The following is a 13487-nucleotide window of genomic DNA, read 5'->3' on the forward strand; positions in this document are numbered from 1 at the left end:
TGACTAAGAATAAGTTTAAAAGGAGAATGTGAAATATATTACTAATAATTGAAGTTAAAGATACCCTTAGAAATCAAGAAATACTCAAGCCAAGATTATACCAGTCATTTCAGCCTTCCTCTAGTTAGAGATATTAAAGGTTATGTGTTAAATTTTGTGTGTGTCTGTGTGTATTTTTGTGTTAACTTTTTATAGTATTTTGAGAATACTGTATACCAAACAGTTACTTTTTTCTTCCTTCTGGGGCAAACTTAAAACTTTACTCTCAGTTTTGAGTACTTGAATGATTATTTGTCACTTGGTTGATGGTAGTAGAAATCTGGATGGTGAGTTAAAAATGTACTTATCTGTGACTTCTTAAAAGATAGTTGCTTAAGTTTAACTGTAGGATATATGAATTTTTTCCAACAGTTGCTTCCACCTAACTTTATAAAGAGGATGTGTATTAGCAGTGTGGTTTTTGACTTTTCAATTTTACTGTTTAAAATGTTTTTCTCTCTTATAGTATCTCAAACTTCACAGAGTTATTTATGCACCAGTATATTTATGAATATTGAGAACATACTCCATAAGGATGCATTATGCTGTTTCATGTCACTTTGGAATTAATAATGTTATATAGTAGTACAGCAGTACAACTGTATTGCTTAAAAGTTGTTAATGAATAAACTGTACAATGCTTTGATACATTATATAGTATGTTATGTTTAAACCTCAAACTAATTTTCGCATTGTATAATAGACTCAAGTATTATTTTTACCTTTAAAAATTCTGGGAAAGAAAGTAATGGGTATTTGAGTGCATTAAGAATTTTTTTCTTAAGATATATATCAAATATTAATCTCATCACATTAATTATTGGGAAATAGTTTTAAATATAGTAGATGAACTTTCAAGTTTTATTAATGTGTTTGGATTGTATAAAATTCACATAATTTAAGTACATTTATAATATAAACAATTGTGAGTTTAAAATTATAAAGTACATAATTTAGATAAGATTAATATTTTATTTGCCAGTTTTTTAATAAAATTTCTTTTGAAATTGATTCATTATGACCTCATAGCTACATTCGTAAGGTTAATAGTTGTTTTCTTTTCCTCTGCTTTTGAATTTACAGCAAAAGATGATGGAAGCATTGCTGTTGCCCTTGGTTATACTGCACATTTGGTCTCCATGATTTCCTTTTTCCTGCAAGTGCCCCTCAGATATCCTATAATTCATAAGGGATCTAGATCCACCATCAAAGATAATATCAATGACAAGCTGACAGAAAAGGAAAGAGAGTAAGTATCTTTTTAAAATAAATATACCTTTAACATCAAGCCAGTATGAAACATGGAGTATGCTAAAAATATAAAATGTGACCTAGATTGTGGCAATTTTTGTATATTCTTTGTTAAGTACTCTATTTCTTTTAAATAGAATGTAGTCATTCATTTAGAGTATAATGGATCAACTCCTTCACTTGTTAAAATTGCTAATGAGAGCAAAATTGACTCATTTAATTTTAATTTGCTTTTGTGAGGACAAGCATAATATACTTTGTAAATATTCATGTAGTACCTGTTTCATTTTAGTCAATAAATAAAATAGGTAAAAGATTTGTCAGAAAGACAACCAAGAAAAGGGTAAGAGACTTAACAGCAGATTGTACATATCTGAAAAATGGATTAGTGAACTGGTCAATAGAAAATATTCTGACCAAACCACAAAAAACAAAAGAGATGAATTGTATAGGAAAGTGGTAGACATGTGTAGGACATAACAAAAAGAGCTAATCTACATATAACTGGAGTCACAGAGAGGGAGAAGAGAGCACATAGGAAAAAATGCAATATTTTAAGAGATAATGGCAGAATTTTTCAAATTGATGGGGGGAAAACATCAAGCTGTAAATTCAAGAATCATTAACTACAACATCAAATAAGTACAGAGCCAAAATACTTAGGGAAATTATAGTAGAACAGCTGAAAACTAAAGACAAAGTAAAAATATTAAAAGTATCTGGAGAAAAAAGATTAAGCATCAAAAGAGCAATAATAAGACTGAAAGCTAACTTCTCAATAGAAACATTGGGAGCCAGAAGGTGATGCAGTGACATTTTAAAAGTACTATAAAACAGTACAGCCAACTTAAAAATTTACATTCCTTCAAAAGTAAAGAAAAAAATCCTTCAAAAGTAAAGAAAAAAAAGACATTTCACACCGTCAAAACTAAGAAAATACATCCCAGCAGACCTATACTAAGGGAAATAACTAAAGGCAGAATAGAAATAATCTTGCATAGAAACTTGGAAATGCAAGAAGGAACAAAGAGTAAATATAAGTATATTTGAATTAATTTTGACTACAGAACAAATAGTAATGTCTCATTAAATATAATATACACGTACACAAATATATTTAGAATTGTAATGCATGACTCTAACACAAAAGTTGTGAATTGGAAATGGAATTAAAGTGCCCTAAGATCCTAGCAATGTTTAGAAAGTGGTAAAATACTAATTTATATGAGACTCTAATAAATTGATGCTATTATAATCTCGTAACCCCTAAAAGCGTTGTTTTGTACAAGCAAAAAATTATTATTGGAAATAAATGGAAAAAAATTTTTAAATGCTCGAGTAATTCCAAAAGATAGTATGAACCCAAAATTATCCTGTAATCAGGATAATCAAAATTATCCTATAAAATTATCCTTTCTACTTAAAGATTGTCAGGCTGAATAAAAAGCTCTCATCCTGCTTTCAAGAGACAGCTCAAATATAAGGATACAGAAATGTTAAAAGAACAAATAAAGACATATTATTCAAATATTATTTAAATGGGAGCTAGTATAACTATTATATTAGACAATGTGAAATTTTAAATAAAGTGGGACATTTCATGATAATACAGTCAATTCTAAATATATATATGTACCTAAAACCATGACTTCAAACATACAGACAGAAATTCATAGAACTACAAGGAAATCCACAGTCATAGCAGAGGACTTTAAATTTCCTTTCACTATTAGAATAAGCACACAAAAACATCCATTAGAATCTAAAAGACCTGAACAGTACAATTAATGAATTAGACCTAAGTAATGGATAAAGAATATTACACCAAAGTTATAGGATATACGTTCTTTTAGGTACATATGGAATGTTTACTAGAATTGATAATGCTGGAACTCAACAAATTTCAAAAGATTAAGATAATTCACAATTTGTTTACTGACCACAGTGGAATTTACAAGAAATCAATAATAAAATCCATTAATGTGTGGATATTAAACAGTATACTTCTGTACAACCTACAGATCAAAGAAGAAACTAAAAAGGAAGTTTGAAGTTATTTTAAACTGAACGATAATGAAAATATAGCATATGAAACTTTGTAAGATGCAGGTAAATCTATGCTCAGAGGGAAATTTATGCTCTTAAATGCATATATTAGAAAAAAACACCTGGGGGAGTTTTGAAAAAGAGCTCCTGACCTCCAGATACCTGGCCTCTCCCCCCAAAATTCTGATTCCATTGATGGGGCCCAGTCATGAGGTATTTTTTTAGAAGTTCCTGGAGGTGATTCAGATGCACAATGGGGGTTGAGAACCACTATTCTAGATTGAGAGATGTCGTGATCATTGACATGAAGAAATGAATATCCTCTACTATATTTAGGAAACTGCAAAAGAAAAGACAGGAAAGGTAGGCACCCATGAAAGAATTTAGTACTTTATCTGTTAGGACAATGACTCTCAGCTTGTAAGTTGGGGGCAGGGAACACATGTGTAGTTTAAACTAGTGCTTTTTCAAGACATCGATTAATTAGTTTATAGCCCAAGTATTCTTTTCAATTTTAAAAATATTTAAAGAGAGCCTAAAATGTATATGTTTGACAAAAGAGGACATAGATATGTTTTCTTTTTTAAAAATGATCTTGGTGAAATTCACATAACATAAGGTTAACTTTTTTCAAGTATACAGTTTAGTGGCATTTAGTATTGTCACAATGTTGTGCAACCACCACCTCTCTCTACTCTAAGATATTCCATCACCCCAAAAGAAAACCCCGTTCCCATTAAACAGTCACTCCCTGTTTTCCCAGCCAGCACCCTCTTTTCTCAGCCTGTGGGAACTACCATCTACTTTCTGTCTCTATGGATTTACCTATTCTGTATATTTCATATAAATGGAATCATACAACATGTGACCTTTTGTTTAAGGTTTTGGTTTTTTTTTTCACTTATTCTGATGTTTTCAAGGTGTATCCACATTGTAGCATAATCAGTACTTTATTCACTGGTTGAATAATACTCCCTTGAATGTATATACCACGTCTTGTTTAACCATTCATCTGTTGATGGACATTTGGATTATTTCTACCTTTTGGTTATTTTGAATATTGTTGCTATAAACATTCATGTAGAAGTATTTTTTGAGTATCCATTTTCAATTACTTTGCATAGATACCTTGGAGTAGAATTGTGGGCCATATGGAAATTCTATGTTTTACTTTTTTGAGGAATTGTAAAACTTTCCCACAGCAGCTACACCAGTTTACATTCCCTGTGATTTTGATTTGTATATCCTTAATGACTAATGATGTTGAACATTTTTCCATATGCTTGCTGGCCATTTATATATCTTCTTTGGAGAAATGCCTGTTTAAGTCCGTTGCCCATTTTTTAATTGGGTTGTTCATCTTTTTTGTTTTTGAGTTGTAAGCCTTCTTTATGTATTTTGGATACTAGACCCTTATCAGATATATTTCATTTGCAAATATTGTCTCCCCTCCTCTGGGTTGTTACAGTTTAAGGCCTAAAATTAAGGTCAATATTATATGCTGACTTTATTACCTTGTGACACCAGGAGGGCCTTGAATAGCTCTGCCCAACCCTGTTCCTGTGGATAAGTTCCCCTATCCAAACAACCCTCCTTATCCACCAATAAGCAGGTATAGTTACTGCTTATTCCTCAGTAGTGAATTTTAATTCCTTGGGAGCTGAGAAATTATGGAAATCAACCTCCTACAGGATCCAGTTGTCACTATATCCTTTTGATACTACAAAATTGCCTCTCATAGCCCTTGGTTGTTCAACAATGTTGACCTTAAACATAGAGACAGCCAGCTATTTCTCCAGCAAAATGGATTTATTTGGGAACAACAAAGAACTGCAGTGTGGAACATGTAGTCTAATGGTGAACCATGCACAGGTCCAGAGAAATAAAGGAGAGGAACCCTCTTTATTGGACTTGGGGAGGGGTTGTTGTAAAGGAAGAGTCCATTGGAGGAAACTAAAAGTTCAAATATAGTGACTTTTCATTGGCTGTGTTATGGCAGTCTTCCGTTGGCTGAATTGTTACTGGGCAAGGAGAAATCTTTTCTTCTTCTTGATGAGGTAGTAATGCAGTATCAGTTCCTGTTGGAGATGCAAGATACTTCCCATCTTGTTGGGGTCAGTAGTATGCATTCACTGACACATCATGAAAGTGCTCTCTTCTGGCCTACTGAATACATTGTAAATGAGGTTTCTGTTTATTAATTTTCACACTGTTTTTACTTGTAACCCCTACGTGATCCCACATGGCATGCAATGTCTTCCTTTCGTGGGCTGTGAGAGTGTATGTGACTAATAAATTTCTCTCAATTTCATCCATCCCGTGTCAGATGTCCAGGGTTCAGCTATCTCCATAACCCTAGGACACTAATCCCTCCCTTATCAATGGGTGAGTAAGAAGCAATTAAAACAGTTTCACTTTCTTATTTGTTTGTTTATTTATTTATTATGATGACATTGGTTAACGAAATCCAGTAAGTTTCAGGTGTATAATTAAGCAGTAAGGCATATATATATTGCATTGTTTGTTCACCGCCCATAGTTAGATTTCTTTCTGTCACCATGTATTTGACCCCTGTTACCCATCTACCTCCTCCCTCTCCCTGCCCCCCAGTAACCACTAGTCTATTGTCCATGTCCATGAGTCTCTGTTTGTCCCGTTCGTTTGTTGCTTTTAGGTTTATATCCCATATATAAGTGGGATTATGTGGTTTTCAACTTTTTCTGTCTGGCTTATTTTGCTTAGCATGATTATCTCAGGGGCCATCCATGTTGTCACAAATGGCAGTATTTCATCTCTTCTTATGGCTGAGTAATATTCCATTGTATATATATACCACAGCTTCTTCAGCCAATCATCTATCGTAGAGGACATTTCGATTGCTTCCATGTCCTGGCTACTGTGAATAACGCAGCTATGAATATCGGTTTGCAAATATCTTTTCGGATATGGGTTTTAAAGTCTGGGGTAAATACCCAGTAGAGGGATGGCTGGATCATATGGTAGATCAATTCTTAGTTTTTTGAGGAACCTTCATTCTGTTTTCTATAGTGGCTTTACCAATTTGCAGTCCCACCGGCAGTGTATGAGGGTTCCTTTTTCTCCACATCCTCTCTGATACTTGTTATTACTTGTTCTGTTGATTATAGCCATTCTAACAAGTGTAAGATGGTATCTCATTGTGGTTTTGATTTGCATTTTTCTAATAGCTAGCGATGATGAGCATCCTTTCATATGTTTGCTAGCCATTTGTGTGTCTTCTTGAGAGAAGTGTCTGTTCAGGTACTTTGCCCATTTTTTAATTGGATTGTTTGTTTTTTTGTTGTTATTGAGTTGTATGAGTTCTTTGTATATTTTGGATATAAGGCCCTTTTTGGAGGTGTTGCTTGCAAATATCTTTTCCCGTTGGGGTGGTTGTCTCTTTACCTTGTTGACGGTTTCTTTTGCTGTGTGGAAGCTGTTTAGTTTGATGTAGTCTCACTTATTTATTTTTGCTTTTACTTCCCTTCCCTTCGAGGTCAAATTCATAAAATTCTCTTTAAGTCCAAGGTCCATGAGTTTAGTTCCTATGTTTTCTTCTATGCAAATATTGTTTTAGGTCTCATATTCAGATCCTTAATCCATTTTGAGTTAATTTTGATATGTGGTGATGGACAACAGTCTAGTTTCATCCTTTTGCATATGGTTTTCCAGTTTTCCCAACACCATTTATTGAAGAGGCCTTTCTTTTTCCACTGTTTGTTTTTGGCTCTTTTGTCAAAAATTATTTGTCCTTCTATACATGGGTTTACTTCTGGACTCTCTCTATTCTGTTCCACTGGTCCGTGTGTCTGTTTTGCTGCCATATCGTTTTGATTATTGTCGCTTTGTAGATTAACCTGAAGTCGGGCAGAATGATGCCTCCAGCCTCGTTCTTTTTTCTCAGGATGGCTTTTGCAATTTGGGGTCTTTTATGTTTCCATACAAATCTGATGATTTTTTGTTCTATTTCTTTAAAAAATGCTGATGGGATTTTAATAAGGATTGTATTAAATCTATAAAATGCTTTATGTAATAAGGTTATTTTAACTGTTGATTCTTTCAATCTAAGAACATTTCTTTATATCTTCTTTAATTTCTTTTAATAGGGTCCTATAATTTTCATCATATAGGTCCTTCACATGTTTTGTTAAATTTATTCCTAGATATTTTATTCTTTTTGTTCCAGTTGCAAAAGGAATTATTTTTCCATTCTTTTTCTGACAGTTCATTATTAGAGTATAGGAATGCTATGGATTTTTGAACATTGATTTTGTATCCAGAAACTTTACTGTATTTGCTTATTGTTTCTAGTAGTATTCTTGTGGAGTCTTTAGGGTTTTCTATATAGAGACTCATGTCATCCGCAAATAGTACAGTTTGACTTCTTCGATTTCACTTTCTTGATACGCAAAAAGTTTAAAATTTTGATTAGGTGTATTTTGTCTGTCTTTTTTGTTTGAAAGTACTTTCGGTTTCATATCTAAAATCCATTGCCAAATCCAAGGTCATGAAGATTTACCCCTGGTTTTTTTTTTTTTTTTTTATAGTAGTTTTATTTTATATTTAGGTCTTTGACCCATTTTGAGTTTTTGTATATGGTATGAGGTAGGGGTCCAACTCCATTTTTTTGCATGTGGGTATTCAGTTGTCTCTGCACCATTTTGAAGAGAGTGTTCCTTCCCCCACTGAATAGCTTTGGCACATGCTGAAAATCAATTAGCCATAGATTATTTCTGGACTCTCAGTTCCAGTCCATTGATCTATATGTCTGTCTTTATGCAAATACCACAGTAAATTTTGAAATTGAGAAATGTGAATCCTCCAATTTTTTGTTCTTTTTCAGTACTGTTCTGGTTATTTAGGGCCCTTGTAATTCCATATGAATTTTAGGATCATTTTTTTCTATTCCCCTTGCGCCCCCCAAAAAAGGCTTTTTAGTGAACCATTGGATTTAGTTTGCTAGTATTTCATTGAGGATTTTTACATCTATATTCATAAGGGATATTGGGTATAGTTTTCTTATGATGGTCTCTGTCTGGCTATCCTATCAGGGTAATAGTGGCTTCATGGAATGAGTTAGGAAGTGTTCCCTTCTTTTCTGTTTTTTAGAACAGCAGCCCTAAACTTTTTGGCACCAGGGACTGGTGCTCCTATGAGAATCTAATGCCTGATGTGAGATGGAGCTGAGGTGATGATGCTAGCACTGGGGAGAGGCTGCAAATAACAATGAAGCTTCACCAGCGAGTTCAACTGCCGCTTACCTCCTGCTGTGTGGCCTGGTTCCTAACAGGCCAAAGACGGGTAGCGGTCCATGGCCCGGAGGTTGGAGACCCCTATTTTAGAAGAGTTTGAGGATTGCTGTTAATTCTTCCTTTAAATGTTTATTATAATTTCCCAGTGGAGCCTTTTTGGCCCTGGTCTTTCTTTTGTTGGAAGGCTTTTGATTACTGATTCAATTTCTTTACTTGTTATAGGTCTGTTCATGTTTTTATGTAATTTTGAGTTAGTTTAGATTTGTGTGTTTCTAGGACTATATCCATTTTATCTAGGTTATATAATTTGTGCACAGTTGGACATAGTATTTCTTATAATTCTTTTAATTTCTATAAGGTCTGTAATAATGTCTCCATTTTTGTTTCTTATTTTAGTTATTTGTGTCATCTTCTTTTTAATCTAGCTAAAAGTTTATCAATTTGGTTGGTCTTTTCAAATAATTGACTTTTGATTTTGTTGATTATCTTTGTTTTTCTGTTCTCTATTTTATTTATCTATATTATTTCCTTCATTCTGCTAGGTTTGAGTTTTGTTTTCTATTCCTCAGATGTAAAGTTAGGTTATTGATATGTTATCTTTTTTTTTTTAATGTCAGTGTTTATACCTGTAAGTTTTCATATCCTGTACATTTTGGTATGTTGTGTTTTTATTTTCATTCATCTCAAAGTCTTTTCTAATGTCCCTTATGATTGCAAATTTTCTAGTTTTTCTTCCATTATTGATTTCTAGTTTCATTTCATTGTGATGGAGAAGATAGTTTGTATGATTTCAATGTTTTTACATTTCTTAAGACTTGTTTTGTGGCCTAACTTATGGTCTGTCCTAGAGAAGGTTACATATGCATTTGAGAAGGATATGTATTCTACTGTTGTTAGGTGCAGTGTTTTTATATGTATGTTAAGTTTAGGGGGATTATAGTGACAATCATCTATATCTTTATTGATCTTCTTTCTAGATATTTTATTCATTATTGAAAGTGGAGTATTAAACTCTCCAACTATTATTGTAGGAACACTTCTCCCTTCATTTCTGTCAGTGTTAGCTTCATATATTTTAGGGCTCTGTCGTTTGGTGCATATGTTTTTAGTTATTATTTCTTCCTAATGAATTGACCCTTTTTGTCTCTTACAAGTTTTTGACCTAAAGACTATTTTGTCTGATACTAGTATAACCACCCCAACTCTCTTTTGGTTACTGTTTGCATGAAATTTCTTTTCCATCTTTTCACTTTGAACCTATTCATGTCTTTACATTTAAAATGAATCTCTTGTGGGCAGCATCTAGTTGGATCATATTATTTTATTCATTCTGCCAAATCTCTGCCTTCTGATTGGAGAGTTTAATCTACTTATACTTAATATAATTATTAATATGGAAGGATTTCTGCCGCTTTGCTATTTGTTTTCCATATGTTTTTTCCTCTGGTACTGTCCCTTTTTTTGGCTTGATAGATTTTTTTGGTAGTGTACCATTTTGATTACTTTCTCATATCCTTTTCAGTATATTTTAAAGGTATTTTCTTATTGGTTACTCTGGAAATTAAAATTAACATTCTATATAACAATCTAGTTTGAATTGATACCAGCTTAGCTTCAGTAACATATAAACACTGCTTCTCTACACCTCTCTCCCCCCACCTTTATGTTATTGTTATTGTGACAAATTACATCTTTATATATTATGTGCCCATAGTGCTGTCTTTTTTATTTACCTGTGTGGTTACCTTTATTGGAGATCTTTATTTTTTTGTACAGTTTTGACGAACTGCCTAGTTTCCTTTCATTTCAACCTTAACAACTTAGCCTTCTTGTCTTGCTTGCAGTTAAGACTAGTGATAAGCCATAGATAAAAGCCTAGGATCTTCTCAGGTCTTTTCCAAGCATGCATCTTGTTCTGGGCATATTTGTAACTCTTGTATTCTCTAGTATATATGGGCACTTTCAAATGCACTAATTTCTCAAACTCTTTCTAGCTTTTTCTCTCAGGCTTTAGACAGTCTGTTCTGTGTCGCAGCCTTAATCTTTTGTACAGCAAAGCTGTGGGTTTTTTGTTTGCCATACATCTTGAACAGTGTCCCCTGTTTATCACTTCTAATTGAGTTCTGACGCGGCAAAACAAAAGCAGGTACCTTGTATTAGTCTTTCAGGTGTCTTCGACAAGTTATAACAGACAAACACAAATTTTTTTAGAATAAAATCTCCTCTGTTCCCTTAAGAACCAGGGATCAAGGCCTTATACTGGGGATATAGGCATCTGTCTTCAAGACCAGTGCTGAGCTGAAGAAAGGGTTAGGGACAGGGTATGTAAAAATGCCGCAAAGCTTTCCTCCTGATTTTTAATTTCCTTTTTCTTGATTCAACATTTATTTGGTTGTTGTAAACTTATGACTGTTTTCCAGAATTTGGGCAAAGTTGATTCTGACAGTTTATGCTGGATTTTTTTTATTTTTTAATTTTTTTACTGTTTATCTAAAAGAACCCTTAGATCTACCTGCTTTGTCTTTTTTGCTGACATCATTGCATTTGTTTGTTTAATGATGAAAAACATTACTTATAAAGGATAAAGGGACCTCTAGGTGATTATAAGTAAGAGAGAGCATCATGGCCAAATATGTTTTTGACAAAGATCACCTTGTAGTTTTACGGAGAATGATCACCCCTCCCAACCTTGTCTAGGTTCCATAGTAATAAAATTTAATATCTCTCCAGATTTTTATCAGATTAGTGCATGATGATCTAACTTAAATATTAGTTATATAGGAAAATCACTTTGGGAGCTTGAAGCAAGGGTGTCCCTCAAAAAGATAAATACTCTTTTTCCAGAATTTCTTCAGCTGCCCACTTTAATTTGTGAGGGAGCAGCCTAGCACAAATTAAAGCAGTGTGCCCCAGTGTGAGTAGTAGTGATGATTTGTTTATTGGTTGACTGATTTTTCCTAAGTAATCTGAGAAGGCTAGCTAGATTTAGAAGATTACATTACCTGTTTTTTCTTTGGCATCCAGGAGAACCACAGGAATTGCATTTTAGTGAACTAATTATGTATTCTACCTCTGTCTTCCCCCTTTTGCTGAAACACATTGTATTTTATTGATTCTGTTATACTTACTTTGACATTTTAATATTGCTAAAAATGAGATGCACCTTATTAATGGCATGTCATATTATGATTGATAGCATTTATCTTTTAGTGGTACATAAGCTAATGATGCAGTTCATGATTGATGCCATCTTAGATTTTATGAACTATCAAATATATTAGCAGATATGTATACATGGTTTTCCTTTCTGAGTGTGTTAGTTTTTATGCAGACATTTCCAGGGTATTAGGTAGACTCAAATCTTCACGGGAGATGGAAAATAGGAATTGAATGACCAGTAGAACAAATTATACTTAATATAACAGGACTAGGAATCCTCAGCCTCTGCCCTCTCTGATTGCCTACCTCATCTGGCTATTGGCACATGAAATGTTAGAGTTCAAAGCCCTGTTTAGCCAGTTTTGCTGGAGGGAAAAAAGTTCTTTCTTTCCTTTGTCTGGCCTGTTCGAAACACTGGTCCGGGTTGATACCTTGCCTAAACCATTTCTTGTGCACCTGCACACTGTAAAGGGACACTCTGAAATCTTTTCCGCATTTCATTTTGAGGCTCAGACCACAAAACACGAAGGAATGTAACCAGAGTCCAGCTGCAATGCTCTTTCTCCCACTTTTTTCTTCTTTCACTGAAGACTAAAAAGTAGGTTTTAAAGTGACTTTTGAAATGAAATGTATTAGTCATTGCTGTTGTGCTGCTTAACTGTCTGTTAGACAATACATTCAGAATGGATTAGTGAAACAATCATTTAGCTAGGACATAGCTGGTCAGAGCATATGGCTTTTTCAAACCCTCAAAAGATGTCTGACGTTTTTTGCTTTATTCTCAGAAGGAGAAATAGGGAGTGGTATAATTGGCAGGCACTTTTGAAACTTTCTGGCCTATCCACAGCAAGACTTTTACAAATCGCTAAAAGATGGTCAGCTATTTTCCTGTAGTGGAATTATTGGAACCTAGAGAAATGTTAATGCTGCTTTTCCCATTTTCTTGATTTTTTTTGTACATATGCTTATTCCTATATAAGATCTTGACTAAAACCCCAGGAGTTGCCTTTTTTTACCTTATTGATTCTGATTTTTGTAAGAGACAGAAATTGTAGAGTATAAAAAAATTATGATGTGTCCAAAATCAGATAATACTGGGTTCAGATCATAGTCATTGCATGTGGATCTGATGCTCATGAGAGAAAGAATGGTTCCTTTTAATAATCTATCACCTTTTTTGTGACTAAGTGCATAAGGCAGTCATGCACAAACTATATATATAAAGGAGCTGGCCTGACAGGTAGGTCCCTAGGCCTGAGACTTGAGTCTTTTATTTTTCTTGTAGCTTCCTTGGCATGTCTGGAGCTTCCCCTTCAGCATAACTAGGTTGCATTTTGCCAGAGGGAAGAGACAAAGGAATTTGTGGAGTGGCAGTGAGCAGACCGATTCCATTTCTGTGTTCCTTCAGCCTGCCTCTCTGGCCTGGCAATATTGCCTTCTTGAATAAATGAATGAAAATTTTTTTCTATTGGCATCTTCCTGAAGCAATTAGAATACCTGAAACGTTATTTGTATAAGAAGCAAATTATCTCTATAAATAGTGACTTGGCACCTGGGATTTTGTTGGCATAAGGCTTATATTGAAAACATAAATATTTTCAGGCTGCTGTAATTCTGACTCCTCATTTCTATTATTACCTGCATCAGGCATACTTAAACACCTGTTGACAGCATCTTATATTTTTAGAATTATAGATTCCTTCCTTTAAAATTTTCAGCTTC

The 13487-nt window shown here is 33.8% G+C and overlaps 1 protein-coding gene across 2 annotated transcripts in view; it reads left to right on the forward strand.

The window, feature by feature from the left end:
• Positions 1 to 13487, forward strand: part of UVRAG (UV radiation resistance associated) — a 254987-nt gene that overhangs the window by 143548 nt on the left and 97952 nt on the right. For both annotated transcript variants that reach the window (XM_039848085.1, XM_039848086.1), the window contains one exon: positions 1123 to 1288. In XM_039848085.1, coding sequence (XP_039704019.1) covers positions 1123 to 1288 — 166 coding nt within the window. The remainder of the gene's footprint in view (positions 1 to 1122; positions 1289 to 13487) is intronic.

This window comes from Pteropus medius, unplaced genomic scaffold, assembly GCF_902729225.1.
Source record: "Pteropus medius unplaced genomic scaffold, Ma_sr-lr_union100, whole genome shotgun sequence".
Classification (NCBI taxonomy): domain Eukaryota; kingdom Metazoa; phylum Chordata; class Mammalia; order Chiroptera; family Pteropodidae; genus Pteropus; species Pteropus medius.